This window comes from Rhinolophus sinicus, linkage group LG17, assembly GCF_036562045.2.
Source record: "Rhinolophus sinicus isolate RSC01 linkage group LG17, ASM3656204v1, whole genome shotgun sequence".
Lineage (NCBI taxonomy): Eukaryota > Metazoa > Chordata > Mammalia > Chiroptera > Rhinolophidae > Rhinolophus > Rhinolophus sinicus.
The window spans coordinates 10,426,331-10,447,763 of record NC_133766.1 but is presented as its reverse complement, the minus strand read 5'-3'; the positions used below and the strand labels follow the sequence as shown (position 1 = coordinate 10,447,763).

The 21,433-nt window shown below is 40.1% G+C and overlaps 1 protein-coding gene and 2 long non-coding RNA genes across 3 annotated transcripts in view; 2 read left to right on the top strand and 1 right to left on the bottom strand.

Annotated features, from left to right (window-relative positions):
* Window positions 1-308: 308 nt before the first annotated feature.
* On the bottom strand, window positions 309-6,723 carry LOC141569362 (uncharacterized). Its single transcript, XR_012492904.1, has 3 exons — window positions 6,654-6,723; window positions 5,507-5,642; window positions 309-4,456 (listed from the first exon to the last, which is right to left on the bottom strand). It is a non-coding gene; the product is annotated as an uncharacterized LOC141569362 (long non-coding RNA).
* Window positions 357-10,797, top strand: LOC141569363 (uncharacterized). The gene is made up of 4 exons (XR_012492905.1): window positions 357-3,651; window positions 9,525-9,566; window positions 9,689-9,752; window positions 10,620-10,797. It is a non-coding gene; the product is annotated as an uncharacterized LOC141569363 (long non-coding RNA).
* A 5,707-nt stretch (window positions 10,798-16,504) lies between these two features.
* ACBD6 (acyl-CoA binding domain containing 6) overlaps window positions 16,505-21,433 on the top strand; it is a 141,620-nt gene continuing 136,691 nt past the window's right edge. Inside the window, exon 1 of the mRNA XM_019733268.2 lies at window positions 16,505-17,329. Within this exon, the coding sequence (XP_019588827.2) occupies window positions 17,108-17,329 (222 nt within the window). The 5' untranslated portion in view covers window positions 16,505-17,107. The remainder of the gene's footprint in view (window positions 17,330-21,433) is intronic.

The window sequence follows — 21,433 nt, the reverse complement described above, 5'->3', positions numbered from 1 at the left end:
AAAAGAAAAAAAAAGCATAGGCTTTTGTTATTACCACATTAGTAAATAATTCTATTTGTTATTGTTTACTTTTCTGACACCCCAGTCTGTCGTCACTAACACTGCCTAATTTCTAGGGAAGTACTACAAAAACCTAATAATTATTTTTTTTATTACAGCTCAAATCTAAGAACTTAAATAAAGTAGTTTAATGAGAAAATACTTTTATATCTACTAAAACCATAGGCAGCAAAATCACACACCTGTTGATTTACAGTTGATAACAAAAAATAAAGCAGAATGAGTGATAAAGGAAAAAAAACCGTATACATAGTATAACAGCAGTTTTATTTTTAAAACCACATAAAATTAAGTGAAATACTATAAGGGACCCTATGAAAAAGTTAACAATTTTTTATACCCTTTTTTGTTTTCCTTTTTTTTTTTTGCAATGCACATATTTTAATTGCAGTGATTGTGTACTTTTCCCCATAATTAGATTGTAAGTTCCTAGGGAACAGAGATACCTATATTTCATTTGTTCCCTGCAGTGGCTGGCAAGTATCTGTCAACTAAATAAATCAGTGAACTAATGTTTTTGTTTTATTTGACCATAAAAGCTTTATTCTCAGTGATGTATTCCTATGTTACTTCCACTGCGGTTTTGGTTAGCTGACCCAGGAAGTAGAGGAATTAATTTGTTTCTTTGTTTGTTTAAGAAACTAATTTTAGAAGAGGCAGCGGGTGGTGCTCAGGTTATAGCTACAGGAAGCAATCTTGGAAGCTTTCAAGAAACATCACCACTTACCTCTGTCCTCACCAAACTTGAGTCTTGCTTATGAGGTATCGGACTCTAGCAAGATACAGGAATGTGTCATAATCTCACTCATATCCCATTGTTAAATAAAATCCCACTCAAATAAAAAATGTCCTTTTCTGCTTTTTAATAAAAAATCCGTTTCTGAGCTGTCACTGTGGTCACTAAGGATGAAAAGGAATCAGGACTTTAGGCTTGTGGTGGGTATGAGATCCCAGCCACTAGAGATGAGAGGGCGATGGGTAGAGAAAGCAGTAGGTGCTTGGCACTTCCTTCACAATATAGGGTAGGTAGAAAGGGAATTTCTGGGATTCTGTTGTATCTAGCTTTGTTAGCAGTGCAGCAAATGGGATCCCATTGCTGTGTGAAGAGACCCTGAGTTCTCTTGTAGGATCAGCTGTTTTCAACTGAGTTTCCTGCAAATGGGCAGGAAGAGGTAACTGTTAAGCAATATTGAAAAGGAGTTGAGAAATGATATTTCACTTAGTAAAGTTGGGGGGACAGTGGCCTTGTCTCAAATGAGAATGAGTTAGAAGTTAAGCTCTTTGAAGATAAGCTCCAAGTGGGGACAGTGAACTACTGGGTATTTAGTGGCCATTGTGCTTTCAGCAGCAAAGCCAGGCATCAGATTGGTGTATTGACTTCGCCTAGAAAGGCTTTCTCTCCTAAACAGCAGATCATGCCCCTCCTAGGACAGTGCTCTGTGACATTCTCATTGATCAGCCTTCAAAAAAGAGCAGAGTGGTGGGGAGGAGAGCTGGGGCCTGCTGAAGCCTAGATACCTTCACAGGCAGATGCGGAGCTGCCAAAGGGCTTCATTCACCCAAAAGGGACTACAGTTCTGAAGGTATCCAGGACGATTGCCTGATACTCCTGGTTGGCTCCCCAAAATATTCTTTTCTCCTTCACCTACACCCTCCACTCAACACCTCACTCCATGTGACTTGCTGGAACAGCCTCTACTTCCTTACTTTACTTGAAAAAAAAAAAGTATTATGTGGTTGAATAAATTATTGTGTTCCACGGGTGCATTTGAAGTTATAGCAGAAAAAGCCATTTGTCTCTGGACAGAAGACACTTAGAAAAATCTCACCCCATTGTCTGCCAGGTAATTTGTCTTTTAAATACTTTTCTTCCATAGAGAAAATTCCAAATGACAGTAAAGAGAGACATGGTTCATTTAGAAGACACAGTAATAGTATAACAGTATTTTCTTAGGGTATTAATTAATGGTCCTTGAATTGCTAAATGTAAATCACATACAATGGTAGATATTAAAATCCTTTTTTTAAAAAAGAAGCTTTGCACATATCTAATTTCCCCCCAAAGAGTCACCTCTATGATTCCTTTAAATGCTCTAGAAAAAAATCTGCAGTTTACAAAGTACTTTTGCGTACATTTTCTTATTTGGTTATTAGATGTTAATGGCATTTCCCCCTCATTTTTTAAATGAAGATGGCCAGACAGGTGAGGTGACTTGCTCAAGGTCACACAGCTCTCTGCTGCTCAGGTTTGATCATGACCAGTTGTCTTTTTGTTCACAGCAGCTCCATGCTGCCTTCTGGTGTTGAAAACAAAATGGAAAATAAAGTATTATCCTGGCACTATTGTGTGGCTAGGTTGTACTTGACTTAGCTTTGCACCTAGGCACCCTTTGAAATGTGATTCTGAGCTAGGAAAAGGGCTATTTTAATACACCCAACTGAGGCTTAGTTGAATTTTCCCTAGTATGTGCCTATGACTAAGAGAACATAATGTCTCCCGTAGTTGTCCCTGTGGCACTCTGGTAACGTTTGTTTTCTGCAATCATGAGGTAAGAATTAATTTCCTTTCTAAATAGCCTGGAAATGTATAGTAACCATCTGGGAGAGGTAGGTGGGTTAAAAAATTATTTTTAAAAGATGATAAATAAAGGAGAACTTCCCATCAGGTGTGAGTTAGGGGCAGCTAATATTCCTCAATAGAAAATACTGGAAAAACAAAAACATCTTCAACAGACAATACCAGGAAAGCAAAAAAAAAAAGAAGAAGAAGAAGAAAACATCTTCAAGCGACGTCTTGGAGGTGGAAGTGCCTCAGTTCTGGCTGGGGAGTCTACATGAACACCGACCACCATTAATTCATACACAGAAGTTCAGTAACAGAATGGCACGCATCAGAAACAGCACTCTAAATCCTCGGGAAATACACCTTAAAACTCATTCACCTCCCCCACAACAACTGCTGATGCGACAGCACTAAGACATTTGTGTAGGTAATGTTACCAGGATTAGTTTCCTCAGAGAGACATTTCCTGGCTCCAAATGGCTTTCAAGTATTTTAAAACAACAGAAAAGTTTGTGATCAATTATGACAAAGCCAAGATCATTGCTGACGCTGTGCTTCGTAATGGAAGTACAGTTTGACCAAGTGATGTTCAGGTTTTCCAAAGAACAGACTCCTGTCCCTCAGCATTTAATAAATGGAGTTTCCAGCAAACAAGGGTGAGCATTTTATCAGAGGTCAAGTTAGTATTGGGCTCAGGAATTCTCCCCTCCTAGGAGTCACTGGGCACTGACATCACAGGCGTATTTTTTATATTGAGAATTTCGGTCTCATTTTATTTTTGTGTTTTGTGGTTTTTTTTTAAAAAAGAAAAAAATAATAATCTGTTTCGTGCCTACTACTATGTGGCAACTGTAAAGAAAGCCCAGGGAATGACTCATTGTCATCTGAACACATCGTTCACATTCCTGCCCCCGCACTTTGGCTCATGCCCATCTCCTCACGATGCCCTTGCCCCATCTGGCCTGCCCAGGAAGGCTACGTGCCTGCAAGCCTCATCTCCCCTCTGACGTCTCGGCTTCCTTTCCCAGGTCAGTGCTGTCTCTCGCCATTGAACTCTTGTAGCCCTCACTCTCTGCCTAACACATGCACAATTTGGTGTATCTTTTCTCTTATGGATAAACATCTTTTATACCCTATCTCTGAAAATAGGCTGTAAGTTCCATCACTGCAGGTGTATCTTTCTCCCTTTCTATCTTTAAAAACAACAAAAAAGTCATTCCCTGATACGATGCTTCAGTCCAAATAGATACTCAAAACCATCTCTTGATGGGTTCATGAGTCCCAATCTCTTGGTGTCTGGAGATAGGGCTAACTATTAGTTTGGGGAGCACAGCTGTCATTTCTTACCATTACTTGATATAAGGCATCCGTGGACCGTGGATTCGTTTTGTTACAGTGTCTCAGGGCAACGTGAGGGAGGAGAACCACAGTGTTTATAACTCCATTTGAATGTGCGCTTTCTCTCATCTATGGCTGGTAGTGCAACCAGGGGTAAGAACGTAATTAAGAATTATGAAGATTCAGGAGGGCTGAGTTTCCTGGCTTAATGGAGTAGCAAGCTCAGTTCCAAGAAGGCCAAGGAGACAGGAGGAAGAAATGACAGCCTCAAGTTGGAGAGAGTCCTTCCTTCTCTCCAGGCAACCAGAGAAGACACCTGAGAGATTCAGCGCTGGAGTCAAACATCCTGTTGTTGCTTGTGTTTCTATTGGGCTCGATTCACCTGCTTCCAGAAGGAGGTGGGGCAGATGGATCCAAGTTCCTGAGGCCATTTCTGTAGAAGAGCTGACAGAGCAGAGAAATGGGAGGAGGGGAGCAGAGACAACAGAGCGTTATCTAGAAGAGGAAGTGAGGAGAAACGATTCAGTGGAAATATCAAAGTGGATGTGAAAATTATCCCAGGAGAGGGAGGGTCATTTCTGAGGGGAAAGGATTCAATTGCACGGAAGAAAATGTTAAGGGAATTTTTACCTGACTCTACAGAAAACTTTGCTGAGAGAAGGGGTGAGTAATAGATTTGAATTCTGATGACCTATGTGAAGAATTGGGCTATGCAAAGAGGCAGTAACTGTAACAGTAAGAGCATGAACCTGGAATAGATGGAGTTGGGTTCAAATCTCAGCTGTGTGTCCTGGGCCAAGTTAACTACCTCTGTGTCTCAGTTTCCTCATGTGTAAAATGAGCGTGTCTACCACTGCATTGTTGAGAGGATTGAGATCATATAAGCAGTCAGTGCAGTCCCTGGCCCTTAATAAATGGTAGTTCCATCCACACAGAAGGATGGGATATTTTTTTTACCTCTTTGAGGGCACCACTGACTTTGGGGCACCCCAATAGTGCCAAGGAGGGAGATAAATGCCTCTTGGAGGGAATGGCCAATGCATTTCTAGGAACAATGATGTCCGATGTTGCATTGAAAATTATTTCCTGCCCCCAGGCTATAATAGCTCTGTCTGCTCTCATTATTCCCATCTTCAGTAAAGTCTGTTATGTGCAACTGCTTTGTGTCAGTGGTGTTTTGCAACAGAAAGGAGACAGGCCGGATCTGTGCTTTGGCTGCCTGCAGTGGGAAGATAGACAGCAGGCAGTAAGGACTGAGCAGGAAGCAGGAGTTCAGAGCAGGAGATGGTGGGTGCATTAAGGAAAGCAATACTGTTTCCACAGTGACTGTCAAAGGCAAGAGCCACCTTAGGAGGAAAGTGGACTTGGGAACATCTGCGTTACACTAACCCATGTACAGTCCTAGTTAGAAGAAATCAGGAAATAAATACCTCTAGTTATTGAACTTACCAATCCAGAACCCAGAGTTCATACAAAGGCTTTCTTGGGCCCTCTGCCCAGAGGCAGTTGATCACTTACTGATTAAGGTAGGTCGAAAGGACTCACCTGGAGTAGCTCTAGCACATTCTAATTAGTCGGTGCCCGCGAAGCTTACAACACTAGCATCTCTGAGTGTCAGCGGTGGCTCTGGGCACTCAACCTTCTCATCTGTGTCACAGGAAGGTTTCCCCAGGTCGCCAGCCTCAGGCAGAATGAAAATTAATACTAGCACAAAAATGATTTGGCTCAAAATGGGGCAGGATTTCTAGGATGGCTTCCACCGCTGTCATAACAAGGGCTGCAGTGACTCTCCCTGACTCCAGCAGCCACCAAAGAAATAATTCATGAAATAATCCCTGGGATAATGCACCAGCCACTGAGGCCACTACCCTCACCACTGGCTTTGTATGTAGGGCAGTATTCTTATGCACACAAGCTTCCTTCCAAAGGCCAGGAGCAGGCCCCACCCTCATATTCAGGCAGAAACAGGGGCTCCCGCTTTTTTCAGGCTCTTACTTCCTCAAGGGGTGCCATTGAGTCTCCCCACTTTGCCCATGATGTCTTTGAGAAGGTAAGCAACTCTGTCAAGGGCACAAGCTGAACTGCTGCCATTCATTTTCTATCTCTTTAGATAAATCCCATTCACTCATACAAGTGGCTTATAAGCCTTTTGCAGCATCTGGCCTAAGTCTCCAGAATTTCTCCAGACCATTCCCCCACTTGCTCACTTTGCTACTCATTTGTTATTCCTAGCTTTCCCATCAAGGACCTCTCCCTTTCTACCTGCTTCATCCTCCTCCCCAATTTCCATTCCCCACCTCAGCTTCTGTCCTTCACATTGGAACTGACCCCCCAGCTTTAACCCTGGCTTTCTTCCATCTCAAACACCTAGGACTGGACTAAAACCTTTAAAACTCCCACCCATTTAAAAAATATCAACTACCATTTTAAAATGATAAACCATAAAATAAACTCAAACACATTAAACGATGACCGTTTAAATGCCTTTTTCTTTTAACTGTCACATGCCCCTCCTGCCCAAATATTTTGGAGGCCTGATTTGCTGGTGCTCAAATCCTGCACTGAGTCTGACTGTTGGTGGAGCATGTGTGCTCCCCCACCCTCCGTCTCCCCCCTCACCACACGCCCACACACACGCTCTGCTGAACCCTAGGAGCCTATAAGGCCTGACCAGCGCAGATGGTGGGCTCACCCCATGCCTTTCTTCTAGCTCCTTCTCCCCAGGAAAGCCACCTTTTCCCTTCCTTCCCCATCCATCTGAGACAGTGTGTATATCTGTTTTGTCTCTTTGACTCACTTTCACTGAACCAATTGCTACTCATTGCTATTTCAACCCAGATGACTAAAACACCAAGTGATAAGCACTGCTCTGGAGATACGTGTTGACTCTCTATTTAACAGTCATTTCCTCCTCTAGCCAGACCCAGCGTCCCTAGAGGTATAATTGGAATGGGGAGAACACTTTAAGCAACAGGCTATGGACAATTGTTCTGACCCCAAGCACATTTACACAGGACACCAGAACATCCATCATTTCTCACTGCACGTGTTTTAATGCCAGTAGAAGTAGTTATGCATAATTTATTACCTAATTGACTTGACCAAAAGGCCATGAGAAGACTAACAGGCATATCCAGATGAACGTCCTCTCTTTCCTTCCCTCCCTCCCTGCCTCTGCTTCTCTTTACCTATTTCTTTAAAAAATCAATGTGTATTCAAACATGGATTTACTTTTTATGTGTAACTCAAAATCTTTATCTCATGACCTCCTTCTTTCGGGCAGAACGCTCACTAAACTCCTTCTCGGACTTTTTCTTGAATCAAGTGGAACTATTGGACCGTATATGGCTCTGCCTTTAATTATTAGTGATTCTAATTAAGAGCAGTTTTTTCATGATGGTATCATCAGCCCGGGGAGAAAGTCTCTTTGCAGGGAAACCAGGAACGGTGTCTGCTCTCCTAAGGCAGCCCTTCCTGGAGCCTTAAACCTACCTTTAAAAACTACTTTTTGTATAAGCTCTTCTGGTATTCTTGGTCTGTCCCCTTGTTTTCCTCCCAGGTCTCAATGACCAATATGCTTCTCCCCCTAATTGACTCATTTAATTTATTCACTCATTTTATTTCTTGTAACTAACCTTGATACCTCTAGAGCAGTTTCTTCAGAATTTCCTGCCTGTTCATCACTCCACAGTAGACATAGGTACTATAGGAGGGAAGAGGAGTTAGCCCATTTAACATTTTGGAGACGATTTAGAAATTTTACCCGAGAAGAGATATTAAAGAGGTTTTCAAGATGGACGATAGGGTGAAGACCAGATAGAGGAGGCAAAGCATATAGGAGTGGATTCGTTTCCTAGGGTTGCTGTAACAAAACACCACAAACTGAGTGGCTTAAAACAATAGAAATGGATTGTCTCAGTTCTGGAGGCCACAAGTCTGCAATCAAAGTGTCAAGGGGACCATGCTCCCTTTGAAACCTAGAGGGGAGAATCCCTGTCTCTTTCAGCTTCTGGTGGTTTGCTGGCAATATTGGGACATTCCTTGGCTTGTAGCTTCATACTTCAGTCTCTGCCTTTGTTGTCATATGACATTCTTCTTGTGTGTCCCTGTCTTCACATGGCCATCATATAAGGATACCAGTCATATTGGATTAGGGCTCAGCCTCCTCCAGTATGACCTCATCCTAATTACATCTGCAACACCTATTTCCAAATAAGTCACATTCTGAGGTATTGGGGATTAAGACTTCAACATATCGTGTGTGTGTGTGTGTGTGTGTGTGTGTGTGTGTGTTGGTGGGGGGGGGGTGGGCAGCAGGTACAATTCAACCCACAACAAGGAGCAGACCCGTTTTGAGAATAGTTGGCTGGAAAGTTAGGTATGACTAAAGAGTGGTGAGAGATGAAAACAATCTAGCAACTAAAATAATTGGAGAACGAAACTATGGATTTGTTAGCTTAGTGTAATGCGCAAAAGGTCTCTGCATCTCTCATTCCAGTCCAGAAGCTCACAATTTTTTTGCCACTGGTCAAGATAAATATAGAAAACTACCATGCAGGTGAGCCAGTAATGTCTTCTCTATTTGTCATTCCTTCATTTATTAATTAAATAATATTTATTGAGCACCGTGCTCCAGGAACCATCCCAGGCAATGCAGATTCAGTGGCAAACAAAACAGACCTGACGCTTGCTCTGCTGGAAAAACAACCCCAAGTGTGACCTTACTAGTCTTCAGCCATGACCTTCCTCATCAACAAGTAACACTGTTTAGAAGGAATTCCAAAGTAGAGAAATTAAAAACTGACAGCTGGCAAAATGCAAAACAAACAGGAACTCATTTTAAAAGCAGAAAGTAATACCCCACATGGGTGGCAAACCTGTGCAAAGCTCTTTCTATATCAAGGCCAGTGCCCTTGACATACCATAAGGTATCAGATAACTAACAACTCCTCCAAACTGCTAAGACATGCTCGTCATTCCCACAATGAAAACAGAAAATCCTCAACTGACCCTGCAGGAAGGTGACAACATAACACATTGCCCAGTCCTCAGCCAGCAGCTGAAGTTCAAGAGGCACAACGGGAAACACACAGCTATTTCTTCCCTGCATTAGGGATAATTGGACCATGTCTGGACAAGTACAATGAGTTCGAAGCAAGCCTTCAACTCTGATCTGGCAGCACACTTGTTGATAAATTGCAAAATGTCTCCCGGTTTCCATGGCAAAGAGGAAGATGCTGCTGACATGTGATGCAGTGCCATTGTGTTCACTACAGTTAATATTTTCCATAAGCTACAGATGGCCTCTGAATTGGGTGATATTTGCAGAAATTATATTCGAGTCCTGTAAAATACTGCATAGAGTTAACCTTTCCAAGGAATAATGTGCATGAGGCAGCTCATTTCTTATCCTTCAGCAAGTGACCCTTCCCTGGCGGGGAGTTTTCCATTAAATGATATAATATGTTTTCACAAAAAGCAGGGAGGACGGAAGGAAAAAAAGAGTAAGATGGTGAACGTCATTATAGATCTTCACAAATAGTCTGCTTTTCTTTCTTTCCAGGAACATAGTAGGACCACACTTCTCCGCTCCCTGTGAAGTTAGGTATGACCATGTGATTCACTTTGGTTGATGAAACGTGTGCAGAAGTGGCTTATGTCACTCCTGAGCAAAAGCTTGAAGAGCCAGTGCACAATCTGCTACAATCTCCTTTGTTGCTGTTTTAGAGATTGTGGAAGCAGGTATCCAGACAGTTCCAGGTTCCATCAGCGTGGGCCCCTGATGATTCTGGTGAGCAGAGGAACGGAACGTGGGTGAAATCACAGACTTCAGACTTGTGGGGTTAAGCCATTGAAGTTTGGGGTTGTTTTTTTTACCGACATACAAACTGTCCAGTTGTGACTGATATCTGCAGTAAATTCTTCGTGTTAACGCCTACTAACTAAACACCTTCAATGTCAATGGGTAGAGTTCTCAGATGGGTGAATGGTGCCCCCTAAAGGGGATTCTCTTAGGTTTGCACCTGCCAAGGTAGATCTGTCAGAGAGGCCAAGGTTGGGCTTCAGATAGATTGTACAGGCTTCAGTAGGAAGCTACTAGAATATATTTATTTTTACTACTCAGTTGTAATAGATACTTTGGATAACTATAAAATACTTCAACATGATAAAGGTTAATATAACTTTTTTCTAATTAATACTCAAGAATATTATGAAGAATAGAGGGAGAAAGGGTTATTATAAAGAACAAAGGGATAAAGGAAAAAGGAAGACGGAAAACCAAGCCAACTGAATGCCACTTTAAATGATGGATTGTAGCCATTGAGTTAATATTATTTGTTAACTTACAAATACTCAAGAAAAGAAAATCTAAGCAAAAGCAAAACCAACGACATTCAAAAGGGAGTAATGACATAGATTCAGAGCTAAGTTTATCTCACTCCACACTGTAAGACCTGTATTTCTTATTGTGACATTCAGAGTAAGTGGATAGTCAGAACATTTATTTTTAACCAAGCACATCCCAAGAAAGTCTGTTTTCCTCTTCACTCTCAGTTCTTGGGTTCCAAATCTAAAGAAGAAACAGAATTAGGATTTGGCTGCTGTTTAAAATAAAGATATGATTACACAGACAATTGTTCCATTCTCTGTGCCATAGGACGTGCAAGGTCTGTGTCCTTCCTAAGTGTAAAGACCCCAAGGACAAAGACAAGCCAGCAAGCACGGCAACACAAATCCGGAAAATAAACCCGAGTCTATGTCGCCACCGTGTGGTCAATATATGCGTAACGCTTCCATTGGGCCTGTGCCCGGAAAGCTGACCGGCACCTGGAATCTTGAACCACCCAGAGAGGAGACTCAATCTCACTGGACTCAGTTTTTATATAAAGACATTATATTTCACGAAGGAACAATGTGTTAGTTGTCTTTTTATTTTCTGGATCCATTATTTTTCAAACCAGTAACTACCCAGAAAAAGATTACAGAGATGGATAAGAACATTTTTAGCTTCTTAGTGTCAAGTTCAGGGATATTTTCTTAAATATCTTAACTCCTAATGGGCCCACAAATGGTTCATCTTAGCTTCTGCCAATTGATGAATAGCTCCCTTTCCATTAATGAATTCTGAGCAGTGTGTTTTAGTCGGCATAAAAGGCCCAGACCGCTTAGAAGACTGGGGTGTGAGATGCACTTTGTCAGCCATTTAAATGTAAGGACTAACGCAAGTCACTTAACGTGTAAAGAGCCTTTTCTGGGAAAATAATGGGGTTCAACTGAGGTCTTTCATGGGGAGGACATCCAGCTAAAAAAATTCCTATCATTATTTCATTTCAGTGTCCATCACAAGACTTCGCACTTAATTTTACTGTCTTATTTAATTTTGTAATTGTTTCATGAATCCTAATCTTGTTTCTCCAACTAAAATTTAAGTTACTTGAGGGCAAGGAAGACATCAGACTCGCCAGCCTGTGCACTTTTTACTGTATTACATTACCTGAAAGATTAATAAGTCAGCATGTAATAGTTCATTATTGATTAATTTTTAGCAAGTCAAAATAATAATATGGAATTTTAGAAATATTTACATTTATTAATAAATAATACTCACTAAGCACCATTAATGTACTAGCTACTATATTAACAACAACCAAAATATTTCAAATGTGGGGCAGAAGTTAGCCAGCACTAAGCACTTAAAATTGAATCCACTGCTCTGTGGTCCAGATTTATCAAAGCATAATGGGATTTTTTTCAGGAGTGATGGCTAAGAGTGTGCCAGTCTTTTATTATTTAATCCTCATTTGGTCTGTGGCATGTGATTTGCCCTTTTAATTATATCCATGTAATGATACATAGCATTACACAAGACTATAGTAAAGTCAGTTTCTAAACCCACAAACCCATCCCCCCAAAGTTTCTATTATTCATACTGCATTAAGCAGTCCATTATCATCAAACAGCCTCCGTTGACGTGGTCTCAAAATTAATCACATTTTTTTCTTAACTTTTAGTAGGAAATATCTAACTATTCCTGAGAACTTGAGGATGTGATGTGTTTTTCATTAAATTTTGCTCATTATACAGATTTCATAAAAGTCAGTACTCTAATTTTCCTGTTGTGATTGCCTTTTTTTTTTTTCTTTCTCACATTTAGTATAATTCTGCTGGTTCTTTTAGTTGAAGGAGGTCAAATGAACTTCAAGATTATGCAAATTAGATAATACAGTCTAATATCTTTTTCTACCCGCTTATCTGTCTATATGCTAGAGTCCCACTAATGTGCTTAAAGCATTGGATTAAAGGCCATGGGTTTCCTAGAAGATTATGTCCTAGATAAACACTGTCAGTTGGATTCAGGGACCTAAAAATAAGCCACTGACCTATAAGAACTCTATTCTTTTAATATTTGCCAAGGAATGCAGCCTTTGTTAAGCAAGGTTTTTTTCTCTTAGGAGCAAGTTAACATATATTCCAATTTTCAGTTTATGCTGAATAAGAGAGGAAAATCAGCTAACTGTATTTCTGCTGTTTGCATTGAATCTTACTTATTATTAAGTGAGAACAAACAATATTGCGAATTTTACACCACTTTGCCTTTGCCCACGCTACTTCTTCTGCCTGGTATGCCCTTTTCGTCATGATTGGTAATATTTTATTGCCCTTATTCATTCACTATCTGTAAATCTTTAAAGAACTCTGTGTCTCTTCTACATTCATTGATTTATGTATTCAATAAAGATTTAGCTATGTGCCAGTTCTGCAGAATACAACAGTGATAAAAACAGACACAAATCCTTGCCTTCACGGAACTTATACAGAAATGATGTAATAAACAAATAAAATATATTGTGTTAGATGGAGGTTAAGTTCTAAAGAAGTGGAATAGACAGTGTTAGTGAGGTTGGGGTTGCCATTTCTAACAGGGTGGTTAAGTAAATTATGACGAATATGACATTTGAACAAAGACCTGAAGGAGGTGAGGACAAATCATGTGGATATCTGGGGACAGAGTGTTCCAGAGAGGGACTAGAAAGTGAAAAGGCACTAAGATGGGAGAATGTGGATTATGCCTGGTTTGTAGAAAAGCCACGAGGAGGCCCACGTGGGCTGGAGTACAGTGAGAAGAAGGAAGAATGATTTTGTTTATCCTGGCATCCTTAGGGCTCAGCACTGTGTCTGAAGCATTAGAAATTTACGTATTTTTGATGAGTAAATGAATGTTTTGATGGTAATGTAAAAAGTGTCAATATTTCACTTATACTAAATCCAGTCCAGTTACTTTTTAATGAAACTATTTTGTCAGCTTCCCCAGACTTTGGTTTTGCCATTGAAACAGATAGGACTTCTGTTCATTCAGATTTCAGGTTAGTTCAGGATGTCGTGTTGGAATATTTCACAGGCAAGTTCACATCTTCTCTTTGCACTTCTGTTAAAGTGCTAAGAAAAAACTGTGGCCTACAGTGAATATAAACACTGGAAAATGCCAGCAAACACTGTTGGGTAGTCTAATAACATAGCATTCAGATCTCTGAGCAAAGTTTTAACAGCGCTACTCAGGATCACTTAAAGAAATTGCCAGTTTGAGGACTTGGTTTGATTTCAAAACTTATTTCTCAGATCATTCATAGAATTTGTATATAGTATACTATGTATATAATCTTATTAATGTTTATTTTATTTGCAAGAATGACTTGCTATTAGCAGCAGATGAGGCCATGACTATATGTACAACCTGACAAACACTATAAGCAAGACTGATTAGAACTTGACCACTTTTCTCCTGCCTGCGTTTCGCCCTTGCTCTCTTTGGATTCCAAGTGTTAGCCTCGCCAGCTATTGCTTTCAACTTGTCCGCGGATCTCTTTGAATCAGAACCGCTCTATGTTGATTGTTAAACTTTAATTCCAGTAGGAGAATTATAATACTTTCTCCTGTCTTCCTGATTTTTCAGCTGATTTTTTCTTGGGATTCAGAAAAACAAATACAGCTCCCTGCAGTTTCCAAGAAATGCTTGAAGGTGAACACTAATTGTAAAAGGTCCTTTCTCTCAAAGATCCTAATAATTTTGGAGTTTTGATGGAATCTCGAAGAAATGAAATGTTATCAAGTGTCAACGTACTCTAGCAAGAGACCTCCAGGAAGGTACCTATAGTAAACCGAATTGTACTTACTATTCGTTGCAGCCAGGAACACACATGATAGGGAACTATGAACTGTCTCAATAAGAAGGTGTTCAGAAAGAACCTATTATAGGATTTGGGCTTTGGTTGGTGACCTGAGAGGCTAAGGAAGCAGGGGTGTGCTCTTGATTGGATGCTGTCAGAAAGCTGGGGCATCTCTATGAATAGGCATCTTTAATATATCTTCTCTGTAGCTAGAGGAGACTAGCATGAGAATAAAGCTATAATTTGTAAGGAAGTAGTAATCATTCATTTTGGCCAAGAGAAAGGGTATTTAGTAGTATTTTGTGGTTGGCAGAGTGATCTTGTTTTTGCCTGTGCTTAGACAAACTTACGAAGTGCTTTGCTTTGTCTTATTTTATCATGGTTTCAGAATGACCTTTTCTGAGGTTGGCATTTCATGAGATTATTTCTATCTAACATACATGGCTTAGCTGTGAGTGCCAGGACAGCTTCTGAATGCCAGCACCTTCTCTTCTGATTAGCTTCTCTACTTAGTAATTTCTCTTTTAGTTTCTGTACCTTGCATCTCTACTGTGCAGCCCTGTGCTTCTCTACTTAGCCACTCTGCTGATTTCCTGTCTCTAATGTGGAAATGACTCTGCGTTCCTGAAGTAGTAGGGATTAAGTCAGTAAGGGATTCAATAAGTAATCACTTCTTAACTGCAAGAATATTCATCAGCCATCCCTAGACTGGATTCTGAGTGCCTAGAGGGCAGGGACTAACAGTGGCACATTCTGGATCCTGTTAAAATCAAACAGTAGTGATGACCAGACTTGAAAATCCCCTGAGCAGACAAAACCAGTTTAGTCATACAAGAAAAGCTTAATTTAGCTTATTTTGCAAGACAGGCAAGGCTAACTTGACCTGGGTCACTTCTTGATTATGCCTCTGAAAATCATAAGCAAAACTTAAATTGTTCCCCCAAATTGGTATGAGGTAACCACTAACCAATTGTTTCATTTAAGAAAATTCTAATGTTATAACCAGTCACCGTAAAGAGTAAATAGTCACCGCTTCCACACTATATATGCTGCTTTATAACAATATGCCTCTGAACTTCATTCCATTTTTCGGTTTGAGTGCTCCAGGTTTATAGACTGTCTTTTCAGTGTGTGCACAATAAACTTTTCCTAATTACTGCTTAAATGATTCATGACTTTTATTTCTGTTTTTTTTTAATGACCTTTTGATAATTCTCAAGGAATGTTTGTTGAAGTCTGATCCAATCTTCCTCAGCTTCCTGACTGTTCTCATTGTCCTCACATAACACCTACCCTTTTCCCCTGCCCACCTATCTCAAGCCTAACCCCAAAAGGTCAATAACCATTCTTTAGAACACATTCTTTGTACCATTCTGATGGTGCCTATTAACAGTGTTTTGAGTATTAAAGAAATATAGTGTTTTTCTTAAAAAAAACACTTAGGACATAATACCTACTCAGTTAATGTTAACTATTACAATCATGTAATAGTTTTTGTATAGTTTTTTTAAGTTCCCTTAGGGCAAAACTATGTCCTCCTTTTTGGTTTCACTTTACAGTGTCTTCAAAGCACATTGTCCAAGACTGAACTTGGCGGAATGTGCTCAGGGCTGGGGGCTGGTGTCGCATAAAACCCTGAGAGCTGGGGGTGGGGTCCGCAGGCACGCAAAGCAAGTCATGGAGAGGACTGACTATACCCATCAATCACACAGTTTGGGCAGTGAAGGCATCTCTCTCCCCATTTTTCATTCATTATTCAAGTAAGAGTCTGTAGGCTGAGCGTAAATAAAATCAGGAGGCTCTGACTAGAAATAAATGATAAAGATTTATTCAAGAGTCTTAAGGTCTGTAACCGGAAGTGAAACTGGTGAATAAGACAGAAAAGCGAAGGGTTCTTACAGTAAAAAGTACATTCTTGGTACGAATCAATCTTGTATTCGCAGCCTCCGGGTTGGTCTGAGATGGTAATCCTGTAGATGACTGATCTGGAAAAAGGATGTCAGGTGGTCTGCTAAGTGAATCTTCATTCCTTAGTGCTTGGGGGGTAATCAGAGGGTTATCTGGAGGTTTGATGTATATCCAGACATTGACACAGGACTAAAAAGTCCCTAAGTTTCCGTTTCCAGGCTGGTTAAAACAAGAACAGAACTATTTCCTCATAACTCAACCTACTTGATTTTAATCTAGCAGTTTGACTATAGTGACTTCATTTCATAGTGATAGATGCCATTACATATGCCTCGAGACACTCTCGAACAACAGATGCAGGGTTCTGAGACCTTTCTGGGGGGGCCTGGGACACACAATTCGGGAGGCGTGGGCTCAGGCGGAACCTTCCTCCTCAGCTTCGTGTTTCCGGGACTCCGCTCCTACCGCTACACTATCAAATCGAAGGCCTCCTTCCCCCACTCCCGGTGGCCTATCCCGACAAGGGGTTCCGGAGTTGTGACTCGTGATTTCAAAATAAACGATTAACGGACACCCCAACGGCAGAACAGTCTCTCCATGCAGAGCGCCACCAGCACAGACCTACGAACTCTCCTCTGAGGACGGCGCCTAACGTAGGGCCGCGCTCGCCATCCCCACCACCGCAGCGCGCAGCCGGGCGCGTGCTCGTGCGCGCACGCCGCGCGCGCTCCCGTCGCCCCGCCCCTGCCGCCCACCGCCCCTCTCCAGGACTCCCAGACCCGTTCGCGGTTGGAGGGTTCTCCGACGACCCCGAGCGCACAGTGAGCCCCCGGAACCCGGATCAGGCAGGGCAACGGGGGAGAGCGGGAGAGCGTAGCAGAATCTGCCCTGCACGCCCAGGGAGAAGGAGGAAGGAGGCAGAGTTAGGTGAGGGAGCGCGGAGTAAGTGAGCTGGGGACAGACGCCAGCTCGGGTTCAGGACCCAGACTGGTCTGGCCGGCCCCCAAGCCGGTGTTACACCCCCCATCTGTAGAAGACAGAGCGGACACATTGACGGATCGGATAAGGGCATATGGCCTCTTCATTCCTGTCCGCTGGGGCCACCACGGGTGACAGCAGCGGAGAGATGAGTTCTGGGGACGACTCCTGTGATGTGGATTCCCTCCAGAGCCCCGAGACCGAGGCGTCCAAGAGATTGACAGAGCAGTTTGAGAAGGCTGCAGCCCACCTCCAAAGCCTGATTCACGTGGCCAGCAGGGAGCAGCTTTTGTACCTGTATGCCAGGTACAAGCAGGTAAAGTCGCAGGCAAGGGGTGGATGGGGAGAGCGACCAGAGGCCTTTTCAACAGAAACTAATTGTAAACATGCTTGGTTAATGGTTGTGTGTGTGTGTGTGTGTGTGTGTGTGTGTGTGCGCGCGCGCGCGCGCCCGCTGTTTTGTTTTAATTAGCCCCTAAGAATTAGCATCATTCTGGACATAGAAAAGACCAGTCTGCTATCCTAGTCATGATGTTTACCTGGACACTGAATGACAGTTTTTCTATGTCTTCTCTGACTTGCGCAAGTGACCTTGTACTTAACGCTTTCACCAGCTTTAGAACCTTTACAAATTTAGGATAAAATAAGATTTGTCATTCACTCTTGCCAAAGGGCTCTATGGGCGTAAATATCGTAATGTTAAAAAATATTTTGAGATCCAAGAGAATGATGTGATTATAATTAAAAGGGTGATATGATACTAAATAAAGTATTACTACTTTTATTATTGTGATTTTTTTTTTAACCCTAACTATCTTAGATTTATGTTTTGGCTGAATGTGCTTCTGTCTGTTAGATACAATGATAAACATTTTAGAGCTAGTAAACACCAGATGAAATAATGCCCTTCTTTTACAGAAAAGGAAAGGGATGCCCAAAGAGAGTAGATGAATTGCCTAGGGTCATACCGATAGTCAGAATTAGAACTAGCTTGTAGCTCCTTGACTCTGACAAGGCCCTGAACTTTACCTGGAAATATGGAAATAAAAATAATAATGTCATGTAAGATGTGTTTAATTTTTCCTTTAAAGAATCATTGGGTTAGGTACCAGAAGGAAAATTAATTGCTTTATCATCAACAAATACTTGTTCAGCATCTTTTATGTGCAAAACACTTGGGTGTTATGCCTACAGGGAATGCAGAGAAGCAAAAGCATCATGATAATCTGCCTTGAAGAGACTTACAAAGTGATTTGAATCTAGATTTAAACACTGAAAAATTGTTGACAAAGTTAAGTAACAGTTCAGGAAAACTCCAGCTCTTTGGAGCACTGGAAGCAATGAAGTGCTGAATAATAGCCTGTTTTATTTTATTAATTTTTTAAAAACTCTTGTTTTGCTTTTTGATATCTATTTCCCCCTGTATTCTTAAAAAAAAAAAAAAGTTGTGGGGTCCCTCTGTATTCCTAAACTGAATATGCTGAGTAGAGATGAATCTTCTTTTGAAGATTGATGAATGTCAATTATGAATATCAGTCAAAGTGACCTGAGAGATATAATTTCGGTGCAGATGGTATAAATCATAGTTTTGAATGTAAATTGTCCCTTAATTGGCCTTGGAATTTGCTTTCTTGCAAAAGTTCTGGATATCTATTTTCTCTTCGGTCATTCACATTAAATGACATTAAAGTGAGACGTCTGATTATTTAACAAGAATTCATTGAGCATTGTGCTAGGACTTGTTACATGTCTGACTGATGATTTTCTGGGCAGTATAAGACTAATTTTCTCCAAGTTACCTATAGAAAATTCTTTTTCTTTCTAGGACATACCTTTATTTATTGATATTAGTATCATCTTTATTAAGCATCTGATTTCCAAGTCATCAGTGAATTAGAATCACCTGTCAGCTGGCAATCATTATGTTTCAAGTACACTCACTTCATCCAGATAGTCTGGAAGAGGTGTGTCCCTCACCTTTTCAAGAACTTGACATTAGAGTGTTTAGAGATATTCTGTATCTGGAAAATAAAATTCTTCATTATTAGAGAATAAGATTATGCTTATTTACATATGACATTGGGGTACAGTTTTCATCAATCTCTTCTAACTATTTTTTTAACAGAATTCTGAAACTGTGTCAAAAATAGCATCTTTGATAGAATAGTAAAGTTGAAAGTCCAATATAATTTTTGTAGCTGAATGAGATAAGGTTGTCAGCAGGAAGATGATACAAGTAAGCTGAGATACAAATTTTTTTTTTCCTTAGGCAGAGCCCTAAACTTACCTAGTATAATAGCTCTTTTAGTGATCCATAATCATTTTAGTGAAGTTTCAAAGATATCACACCAATTAAAAAAAATTTTTTTTTTGTCCTCTGAGCATTAGCCTACACTCTCTCAGCAAAAGATAACTGACCCCTGTGAAAACTATCAATGAAAATTTCAAACTCCAGTTGGCTTCATTTAATAGGAGCCTTTAGCATAGGACAAGTGAGGCTACTTAGCGTGTCCTCCTGGGTTTTAACCTGGGTACACTTGATTCACTGGCATTTGCCATTGGCAACCTTTGTTGAAATATTCTGTTTGAAGGTCACTGGATATATCACATGTATATCAGAACATTATTTATTTATTTATTTTTTACCCTAAAAGTAGTAATTTTTGCTTTTTGCCATAAATATTTATTTAGATTTAACCATATGTTTATCAAGGTCTTTGGTCATTATTGCTTCACTCATCAGAGAGAGAGAGAGAGAGAACATAATTTAGATGCTCTGTTAAAGTGGTACATTTTATAGTGCTACTTTATAGCTTATGCTTCATTAATGATTTGCTAACTTGCTCATGATGTCCTAAAATCCTGTAGTTTTATTTTCTCAATCTTTTCTGGATCCAGAACTATTCTTTGAATTTGGGAATACAAAAGCTTCTGTGTCATTTGGGATACAGAGTCAGCTGCTGAATGTTTATTTTCAGCTTACATAATGGTCTGGAGGTAGGTGACTATGGCTGGTAGTGTGGTTCTGCTTCATGACATCATCCAGGGGCTTTCTTTTTCTATCTTGTAGCTCAGCCATTCCCTAAAAGCAGCAGTTCTCAAATTATGGTCTAGGGATCCCAGAGAATGCCTGAGACTTTCTCAAGGGATCTGTCAGGTCAAACTGTTTTCAAAATAATGCCAAAATAGTATTTGCCTTTTTCTATGCTGTATGGGGGATAAAACTGCTGATACAAATGATTCCAGGCACTGACAGTAAACTGTACTAGTAGTCATATTTCTTTACCACCGTGTCCTCAGAGTTTAAAAAAAAAAAAGCCAGTTTCACTTAAAAATGTCTTTGATGAAGCAGTAAAAATTAATGATTTTTATTAAATATTAACTCTTGAGTTCAAGTCTTTTTAATATTGTATATGATGAAATGGGGGGTACACACAAAGTACTTCTGCGACACACTGAATTATATTGGGTATTTTGAGGAAAAGCACTGTGTAATTTTTGAGTTGCCAGCTAAACTATCCACTTTTATTAAACATCATTTTTACTTAATAGAACAACTCACAGATAAACTGCTTGTTTGGATTTGATTATTTGGTAGACAGTTTCTTGAAAATGGATGAAGTGAGCCTATCACTTTAAGGAAAACAACTGATGGAATTTGTTGCCAATGGTAACATTTGAACCTTCAAGTGAAAATTAGAAGTTTGGAAAATCTACCTGCTATATGAGATTGACAGCATCCTAATACTTAAACACTTTTTTGATGAGATTAGTGGTGATTTTAATGATTGTAAACTTTTGCTACTGTCAACATTTGGAAGGTCTGCATAGTTCAGTGAACCATATTTTCCAAATATTGCATGGAATGATGTTACAAATTATGTGTGGGTAAAAGATCCATTCAAAGTGGAAATCAGACCAATGGATTTTAATGTAACAGCATGAAAAGTTCATTGATATGATTTTAGATTCCAATTGCAACTGACCTTAAAGAAACTACCACTTGTTGAGTTTTGGTGTGGTACCAAAGAAAAATATCCAAAATTATCTGAAAATGCTACTATAATACTTCTTTCTTTTCTATAGTGTATCCGTGTGAAGCTGAATTTTCTTCATATAGTTTCAACCAAAGCAACATGATGCAATAGATTGAATGCAGAAGTAGATGTGAGAATATATTAAGGCAGATGTTAAAAGATTTGCAAAATGTAAAACAACATCACTTTTTTCACTAAATTTCTTTTCTGCTTTACACTATATAGTTGTTTTTCATAAAATTTTGTTATTTATGTTAACATGTAATGAGTTTATTATTTTTAAATGAATTAATACATATTTTAAATTGTTTTAATTTCTAACATGGTAACTATCAATAGATATGACCCACATAAACAAAAATTCGTTGGGATCGCATTTACTA